Source organism: Rhincodon typus, chromosome 16 (genome assembly GCF_021869965.1).
Source record: "Rhincodon typus isolate 14 chromosome 16, sRhiTyp1.1, whole genome shotgun sequence".
NCBI classification, from domain to species: Eukaryota; Metazoa; Chordata; class Chondrichthyes; order Orectolobiformes; family Rhincodontidae; genus Rhincodon; species Rhincodon typus.
Window position 1 is genome coordinate 23684353 of NC_063347.1, and position 10373 is coordinate 23694725.

The following is a 10373-nucleotide window of genomic DNA, read 5'->3' on the forward strand; positions in this document are numbered from 1 at the left end:
TGCATTCACTGAAGAAAGTTTTGATTTCAGACATTGACGAGTGTGCACAAAGTGGAAGCACGCTCTGTACATTCCGCTGTGTGAATGTCCCTGGGAGTTATAATTGTGCCTGCCCTGAGTTTGGTTATACAATGTCACCAAATGGAAGAACGTGTAGAGGTAGGATTTTTTTCTCATTTGTTTTTAATTTCTCAGACACACATACACTTCTAAATGCTCTCCATTTTGGAATATTATGTACATTATGAAATGCATATAATAATTAAGATATTATTTTTATAAATTGGGTTCTGGTGCTGCTGTTAAACATCCATTTTTCAAGGTCTTGTTTTTACAGAATTACTAAGGTTGGTTTAATTTCTCCCTTGGTAAGACAATGTTCAGAAAGTGGTATATGATGTTCCTTTTCATATTAGCTCTATTTGTAATATTATTTCATGGGCTGATGGTTACTACAATCTCTGATTTCCAAATAAAATGAGTCTGAAAATTTTACCAGAATGCTTTCTTTTGGAACACATCCACCTCCCCCCTCACTGAAGTCTGTCTGCCCCCACTGCTAGTGAAGTTTCCAATTCAGAATTTGAGTGCTGGGTCAGCACTCCTAAGCACCAATTTTATTTTATTCACTCATGAAACAGGGGTGTTACTGGCTGGGCTAGCATTTATTGTCCATTCCTTGCTGTCTTAGAGAAGGTGGTGGTGAGCTGCCTCCTTGAGCATTGCAGTCCATGTGCTGTAGGTAGACCCACAATGTCAATAGGGAGGGAGTTCCAGGATTTTGACTCAATGACATTTAAGGACTGATGATATATTTAGAAAAATTTTGATCATGGAACTTGATTCAAGAGTATGCTTCATCAACAAAATTTCACCTTTCCACTAAAACACTAATGTGACATTTATTATCCAGAGCTTCAGTTTAAGATGGCATTGATTTCAGCCAGCATTTGTTATTAAAGTATAAAAATGTCTTGGTATTTCTGGTCCACCACCCCAAGCAAGGATTTCAAGTTTCAATCATTTACTTGGCTGTCCTAATTTGTTGAGCTTTACATGTCTTTTGGCCAGGCCATAACACTATTACATTCTTCATAGTTGTATTATCTTCCAAGATTATGTCGCCTGTTGATTGATCACACATCAAAATTGACTGCAGCCCTAACCCTGCCACTGGGGTTCTGTATTTGCTTACATTGATTTTAACTTTTGAGATATTCTGATGACGTACTCAATAAGCGTGTCATTTCTTTCTTAGATAATATGTTAAGTAAAGTACCAAGAGGACAACTGGTTAAATTTATTGTTTAATAGAAGTTCTGAAATGATATCCAGTCTTCATGCAGGGAACAACTGGGCAAAAAATAATCACTGTATTGTCAAATTTCATGGGTGAAGTAAATGAACGTCGCTGGTAACATAATGTTAATTGCTGAGCTGGAAGGTTATATTTCCCTTTTTTGAACATGTATGTTAACCTATAAATTATGGACAAGCTCACAGAACTTCCAAAAAGCTGACAATCAAGAAGTATTGTGTATGAAAAATAGTTTTCAGTAAAGATCTCTGCTTCAAGGTAACTGAATAAGATAACTTACCTTTTGTTGGATGAGATTTCAGGGGTTTTATTGACCTTTGGGGATTACATTTCATAGTTGAGTCTGTCCGTCAAAACTGAAACCCAATGGTCTTCTCTATGACTTGTGAAAAGAATTAGTTCTAATGGGAGTGTAGAGGGCCTGAACTGGTCATGGCTGAAGTTGCAACCATCCTTGGTTGCATTGTGCAGGCAAAAAGCATTACAGTACACTAAAGAGTAATCTTCTAGAAGATAGATTTAGATTATTTTGAAGGGCAAATTAGTTCTGATACTGCGAAGTTTATTTGTTAAGTGGGAGGTAGTGTGGATTTTGACTAGGAAATATGGATGCTTGGTACATTTTGAAGCTTTTTGCAGTATTTTGAATACTATCGTGCATTTTGTCTGTACCTGCTAACTGTGCTGTTATAATCTACAGGATTTTAACTATTTCTTTATTTAGCTTACCCCTGTCTCTTGCTCATTGCAAACTTGGTGGTATCTTACTCTTTGCTCTTGTCTTTCTACCAAGATGGCAAAAGGAATATAAAACTGAAACAGGAATATGAAATTCTAATGTCAATTGATGAAAAGATTGCAATCATAATCTAATGAACTGTGGGGAAAAGTTCTGGGATTCACAGAAGCTTTAAAAATATAGTGGACTTTCTGTGTGTTGTATGGGGGAGTGGATCGGGTAGTAGCCGATATTACACAAGGTATAAATCTATTCCAAATTGTTTGGAGAAGGAATTGTAAAATTGGCATTATTGTAGAATCTGAGGAAATTAGGTAATGCCTTTTTAACAGTAGTTTAGATAATACAGGGGCCGTATACACGGCCTACTAGAAAAAAAACAATTTAACTTACCGAAAATATTTACATTCTGCTGATTGGAAATCTACTTACAAAGTCTCTAGAAACAGTATGAGACCGTAGAATGCAGCTTGTTATTACCATTCACTGCTCACGATGAAACAAAAATAATGGGTTGGATTTAACACTTCCCCACCAACTGTTTTGAAGACAAAGGACATATCAAATCCAGCAGGCAGCATTCACCATCTTTGCCTCCATCAAATTGTACAGGTTAGCATCCTGCCAATGGACTAATTGAACCCCTTACCTGGGCAACTAATTCCCACTTAAGAATCTCATCCTACACCACTGGCATTTAGCTGGTGGCAGGAGAGGTCCAAGCATCCAGAGGTTGGCCAGGGTAGGTCATTTTTTTCACTGGCCTGAAGGTCCAATTGCAGGGATTCCCCAAGACATAGCCACCATGAACTCCCCCAACCCCAGCCCTACCCCACACATCCCGACTGAGCCCCAAATGTTTACAAGGTTCTAATCCATTACAATTACCTCTTCAGCATCTGAGTGCCATGCTAGCAGCGAGCACCATTCCCACTGGTGTTATCTCTAATTGGTCAGCAGCTCTCCGAGGAACGATGTCCTTCCCCTATGGGGCAAAGTTCCCTCCTGCAGCCTACCAGTGGTTGTTATGCATTATACCATTAAGTGAATGGGTCAGCCAGTCTTCTGGGTGGGATCCCTCCCCCCTGACATTCTAGCCAGGGGGAGATAACATTGGTGACCGATGTGCCCTGTGTAGTTGAACCTAATGACATTATTGGTGAACTAACAAAGATACATGGTAGGCTGGCTAATATTGGTTATATCATCATTGCCATTCAAGCTGCTGTTGCTCCTCCCTTGTCTATAACCTGCCTTGTGGTTGTTCTTCATTTTGTGTGGTCTTCATATAAAACCTGAAAAGAAAATATAATGACTCCAGTTCCTTGCAATATGGACAAAGAGATTGACCCAAGCACAAGTTATGGTGATTCTCACTGAGTAGAATGGAGTAATCATCAAATTCCTAAAATAACAGAAGTATCTTTATCCATACTCATAATCCCTGCACGCTGTTATTTTCAACAACCAGATTGGCCCACACGCATACAAAGAATTAATCATTCTTGCTTTATACTTTTAAACATATTCTGGTACAGTCATGGAGAGAACACTGTGCGATAGACAGGATCACATTCACTGTTGTTTTGTTAATACGCACTGTTGGGCTGTTGTACTGAACAGATGTGCGTATATTTGAGAAGGGATAAAAATGAGACCTCTGATAGGCTTGTAGGTCCTTGTAGACTGATAAACAGATAATAAGATCACTTCTAATTGGGTGGGGGGGGGGGGGGCGGGGGGGTGGGCACAGGGAGAGGGTTGTGGATTCAGGAGACAACCAAAAAATGTGCTGGTCGATGGGCTGTTGCATGAATGCAGTGGAGTAATGGTGCAGTTTGGGGCGGGAGTGAATGGTTTGGAAAGTTGAGTCATCTATTCTGGAAGGAACTAATTTGATTTGGAAAGATAAGCGGAATGTATTTAATTCAATTTTGATGAACCATGGAGTCATAGTCATACAGCATAGAAACAGACCCTTCAGTTCAACTCGTCCACATTGACCACGTTCCCAAACTAAACTTGTCCCACTTGCCTGTGTTTGGCCAATATCCCTCCAAACCTTTCCTATTCATGTACTTATCCAAATGTCTTTTAAATATTGTAACTGTGCCTGCATCCACCACTTCCTCTGGCAGTTCATCCCACACACGAACCACTCTCTGCATGAAAAAGTTGCCCCTCATGCTCTTTTTAAAACTTTCTCCTCTCACCTTAAAAATATGCCCCAAGTTTTGAACTACCCCACCCTAGGGAAAAGATCCTTGCTATTCACGTTATCTATGCCCCTCATGATTTTATAAACCTCAATAAGGTTACTCCTTAACCTCCTATGCTCCAGTGAGAAAAGTCCCAGCCTACCCAATGTATTTCTTTTTATCACTCAAGCCCTCCATTCCCAGCAACAATCAAGGAGATCTTGTCCACCCCTACGCTTAAATAGGGGGCTCCATTCTAAAATAATGCTCAAATAACAAAATATAAAAATTTAATTGTCACAAGATTAATAACAAGGATATGAAAACAGCTATAGTCAACTAAAGTTAGTGTTAGGAATACTAATTAAAATGGCATAGTCATCCCATTGCAGTAATATTGCCAAAGATTTCCTCAGTTTGCTAGAAGACAGATTAGAATTGGAGATACAGATATGGCTAATGATCTTAATGGATACTTTGCATTGCTTTTCACTTCTGAAAGTGATGATTCATTCCTGATTGTAGAGAACATATGTGCAACCAAAATTGTTTCCGTGTCTAGAATTGCAGAAATCTGTTCAGTTAATATTTAAGTACTTAAAGCTGTTTGTGCTGCTGAATCTGCTTCTATTTACTGTTAAATGAAATGGGATCAGTAATGTGAGCCACTGGCCCATATAATCAATAACTCATGAAGCCAGAGTTGATTTCAATTGAACTGAAAGAGATTCATGAGCTTCCATCACTCAAGGAGAAAATAATCAGTATTTGACATTGCTGTGGGAAAGCTATTAAAAAGCATTATATGGAATGTAATTTATGATCCTTTAGCGCACTTAGCTGTTACTAAGGGATCAAGAGATACAGGGAGCAGATAGGAAAGCGGATTTGAAGTCAAAGATCAGCTAAGACTGTTATGAATGGCCAAACACACATGAGGTGCTATATCATCTACTCCTGCTACAATTTCTTATATTAAAATGGACAGTGTGGGAATGTAGAGTTAAGAAAGATATTTAGCCAGGATTTTATTGAATTGCACAGCAGGTCTCAAGTGTTTAAATGAATTGCTCCAACTTCAACCTCGTGTTCTTACGTAAGTTCATCAGTACAGTGTAATGCTGCATATTCTTGTCATTTGATTACAGTAATTTCAGTGTTCACTCTATACTTGTGAAATAAACAATTAAACCTCTCAGTTGTGTGTAATTTCCCACAGACATTGATGAATGTGCAATAGGAACACACAATTGCACATCAACTGAGACCTGCTTCAATATCCAAGGTGGATTCAAATGCCCTGTCGTGGATTGCCCACCAAACTACAGGAAAGTGTCTGACATGTAAGTGCTCGACTATTTCCAATCCAAGCAAAACAGAGATTTTTCTTTGTAGTAAGATTAAGTTCCTGTTACTTCTGCAATTGACGTAGAAAAATAAGAACCGTGGCAAAATACATCACAGAAAGAGGGTGTTGGGGCTCACGAGGCCAGATTTCTCTGTGACTGGCAGTATCACAGAGTGAAAAATGGAGCTTATGCCTGTGCACTGGTTGATAAATCCTGCTGTTTTTTCCAATGTTGTCAATTAGAATTTGCAGAGAGAGAGGCTGGATATATTGGTTCGACTGACTGCACAAATACATCAACTGAGTGGCAATTTTAACTTTTAAAATCATCTTGCAATGAGAATCTGAAGCATGGCTCTTATCCAAAGTGCTGCTCCCAATGCTCTGCTCTATATCTGTTCGAATTGGTTTGCCTGTTTCCACTTAGGGCACATCATGAATTTGAGAATGGAGATTCCACATGATCTGCTGCATCCGAATGACCCCCAGATAACACCAGATGCATTAATGGCTCAGCTAACTATCACCCAAGACAGCTGCCTGGGAAAGGAATTATACTTCAGAAATGTGAGTTAGGTCTGTATTTGTTCAAGGATCCAGCATGTGGAATTCGTTTACAAATTAGCAGAGCTGGAAGGGGACAGATCAAAAATGGCTTAGCTTCAGCTTTTATTTTGCTGTCCTAGGAGAAACAGAAAGCGTCCATTTTAACTCAGAAATGACCCCATGGCTCTTACCATGTTTGAGATACCTCCACAAATGCCTCTTCTTCCACTTCATCAACCCCAACCTTCCCAGACTCAATTTACTATTAGGCTCAACAGAGGAGTCAGTATGTCTCTGCTCCCTCTGACTGGTGAGCTGTAGTAAGAAATGAATATCATGGTTGCGACTTTCTGGTAGCATTAAATTGACGTCTGCAGCCAAAAATGCCGGAAATTTCCAGCCATTGTTTAACGAAATACTTGTGACCATTTTGAGTGTGCTTTGAATTTCTGGTGAATTTTTATTTCAATGAGTATCTCACTTTGTGACTATTCACCATATCTGCTGCAGATATTAGGTGTAGGAAAAAAATGCATTTATACAATCTCAAGAATGCCAAACATTTTGCATTGTTTGTACATTGGAAATCATTAGATAGATAAATGCGAGGTGTTGCATTTTGATAAGACCAGCTAGGGCAGGATTCACACAGTTAATGGTAAGGCCCTGGGGATTGTTGTTGAACAGATACATCTAAGGGTGCAGGTCCATAGTTCCTTGAAAGGGGTGTCACAGGTCAACAGTGTGGTGAAGAAAGCATTTAGCATGCTTGCTTTCATCGGTCAGAACATTGAGTACAGGAGTTGGGATGCATTTGGTGTACTGCGTACAATTCTAGTTGCCCTGCTATATGAAGGATGTTATTAAACTGGAAAGGGTGCAAATAAGATTTACAAGGATATTACTGAGACTGGAGGTTTGAGTTAAATAGAGAGGCTGAATAGGCTGGAATTTTTTTTTCCCTGGAGCATAGGAGGCGGAAGGATGACCTTTATAGAGGTTTATAAAATCATGAAGGGCACAAAGTCTTTTTCCCCAGGGTAGGGGAGTCCAAAACTAGAGGCCACAGGTTTAAGGTGAGACGGAAAACATTTCGAAGGGACCTGAGGGCCAACATTTTCACACAGAGTGATGTGAATATTGAATGAGCTGCCACAGGAAATTAGTAACGATAGGAAAGGTTTAAAGGGATATGGGTCAAACACAGGCAAATTGGACTAATTCAGTTTAGGAAGCCTAGTCAGCATGGATGAGTTGGGCTGAATTGTTTGTTTCCACACCCTTTGACTCTATGAGACAGTCTACTTCATAGCGCAAACATATTGTCTTTGATAATTGGCCTCTTTTAGTGCAATATATAAGATTGTGAAAGCCCTAACACTTTATTAAATCACCCAATAGACGTCAATTAGAGCATTGTACCAAATTCTGAGCATTGTATTTTAGAAATGACATCGAGCACTGGGTGAGGGTGAAGACATGATTGAGTAGAATGGTACCATGGATGAGGAGTTTCACTAATCTGGGGAGACAACAGAAACTGGGTCTGTTTTTGATTTGAACAGAGAAGGTGAAAACAGAAAAGATTAATGGAGGTGTTCAAAATTGAGAGGGATTTTGATGGAACAGACAGGGAGAAATTGTAACCACTAGCTGGTCAGTCACTAAGCAGAATTCTGAGTTGGAGCACAGATTTAAATAATTGGCAAAAAAAAGTCCAGTGGGGCAATAGAGATCTTCTATGAAAAGTCAGTGATATATTATGATCTGGAATGTATTTCCAGAAAGCTTGGGTCGTAGCAGATTCAATAGTACTTCTCAGAAGATCACTACTTAATAGGATAGAACGTGCTGGGCTGTAGGAAAAGAGCATTGGTGATTGTTTCAGACAATTGACACATGCTTCCTTCAGCACCAACTGTATGTATAACATTTTGAATAAATTTCAGATCTCCATTTATTCATACGGTCTCAGTGGTCATTTCGTATGTATACAGGTTTTGTAACAAAATAAGCTGTTTGTGTACAGAAAATGCAATGGGTGACTAATTTAGTTTGGGTTTACTTTGCATTTGGTCAAGCAGTCTGTACTAATTTAATAATTATGGTCTACTGTCTGTTTTATGATGCTGTATAATGGTAACAATGGCTCCTGATTCTGCAAAGCTTTCTCAACTCTTATGCACATTATTCTAAGTTTCTGCGCTGATAGGCTTTTGAGCTTTTACAGGAGGGCACTGTATTCTTGTTTCATTATATATATTAAGTAAGATGACATTCCCTTCTCAGGCGCTGTGAACGCATGATGTGTCCCAACTACATGGATTGCCAGAATATGCCAGTCAGAATCACCTACTATCAGCTGACTTTTCCAACCAATGTCCAAGTTCCAAGCACCATTTTCCGTATTGCTCCATCACCTGCGTATATAGGAGATAGCATTATCCTGACCATCACTAAAGGAAATAACGAAAATTACTTCAATACACGGAAGGTGAATGCTTACACTGGAATTGTGTACGTACAACGGCAATTCATGGAATCCAAAGATTTCCTACTTGATGTTGAAATGAAACTGTGGCGTCAGGGAATGTTCACTTCATTCCTTGCTAAAATTTATGTATTTGTTGCAGCTTATCCTTTCTAAAGCAATCACTGTATCTGTTGTAAATGATATAACTTTATAGCTCAACACTAATATGCCCACGAGGCCAATATACATATTGGGAGGACTTCTGCCTTTTAAGTCCGTGGAAGTGAAGCCCCAGCAACTGAATCAATATTGTTTGTTACACATTCATCCAAAATCAAAATCACTTCCAATGAATCTAAAGACAGCATGGGAATTTTATTCGCTGTATGTCTCATTCCTTTCAATCAGATGATATAATTGTATTTGTGAAGTAATTTTATCAGACTGTGTCTAAATGTGGAGCACGGTCTATCTGAATTACATTACTAGATTCATCGGTGCCTAGCCATAATGGTAAATGGGATTAAATTATACAGTAGAGGTTTCACAATCCTATGTATATTCATTTTAAATTCTTTGCCAAGATAATTGTTAAAAGCGGCATATTTTAAACAAAGTTTCAATGGATTCTATAACACCAACAATCACATTGAAATGAGTCATCATCTGTGTGGGGGCTTAGAGTGACAAAAAATTATGGTTCTTCTATCATCATATTAAAAAAAGGGCATTTTTGATAAAAACAATGGCTACAAACTTATCCTGGGCTGCAATGCAAAACAGCAAAAGCAAATAGGAGGGATGCAAAATAGGTTGCTAATTTACTATCACCTGCTGCACTATTGATCAAAATAACCGTTAATTTCAACGTTTCGGAAGTGGTACCTACAAATAGGATGTGTTCATGTGGAATTATGTCCTAAGGCCTTAAGTTCATTGACTGGTTACATACCCTACATGGCTTTACTAGTTGAATTCAATTTCTTTTTATACTATTCTAGGCAACTCTAATTTTGAATAGATTTCTGGCCTTCAAGGGGCTTTAGAACTTATTGTACTGCAGATCATGTAAAAGATGTTGAAATAAATTGGTTGTGCAAGAATCAGTAATATTTTGCACAAAACCACAATGTTACAATGAAAATGTAAACTGGAATGGATTTGGTCTTTTGTTTTACTAAAACCAGCTTTATCAAATAATCATGATTCTGGTGCTATAAAAAGCATTTTCTTGTCTCAGCCATTGTTTCATGCCTTATTAAGCACAGCTGATATTTACTTAAAATGTACAGCAAATCCAAAGGCTAAAATGTTTACACATTTTCTAAATATGTAATTTTGGAACTTGAGACTATTTGTTGTCATATGAAAGTTTGTCTGTATTTCTAACCCTCAAAGGGTTAAATGTTGCCATCCTCAGCCATGTAGCCATGTAATGACCTTTAAATAAACATGGACATAGGTTTCAAATAGAAAATAAAGTAAGTCTTTATATAAATATTTATGCTTTTTGTTTATATTTTCCACAGTCCTCTGTAGATCCCATGGCCGAGATATTCTTTGACTTTTGCAGATGTAAAGTGTCCACAATGGTGGGAGGCTCATTCTGTGGTGAAATTGTGCTATGCCATATTTGTAAAGGCACCATTATAGGTATTCAGAGCTCATGCCTGAAAATAGGCACATGCAGATAGTGGGTGTTACTCCGTTCAAGGCTACCTTCCCAAATTGCCTCAAATGTCCCCAGCAAA

The 10373-nt window shown here is 38.5% G+C and overlaps 1 protein-coding gene across 1 annotated transcript in view; it reads left to right on the plus strand.

The window, feature by feature from the left end:
* The window catches only part of fbln2 (fibulin 2), a 392772-nt gene extending 382652 nt beyond the window's left edge, over positions 1-10120 (plus strand). Inside the window, exons 16-18 of the mRNA XM_048606751.1 lie at positions 31-159; positions 5475-5598; positions 8439-10120. Of these exons, the coding sequence (XP_048462708.1) occupies positions 31-159; positions 5475-5598; positions 8439-8796 (611 nt within the window). The 3' untranslated portion in view covers positions 8797-10120. The remainder of the gene's footprint in view (positions 1-30; positions 160-5474; positions 5599-8438) is intronic.
* The last annotated feature ends 253 nt before the right edge of the window (positions 10121-10373 follow it).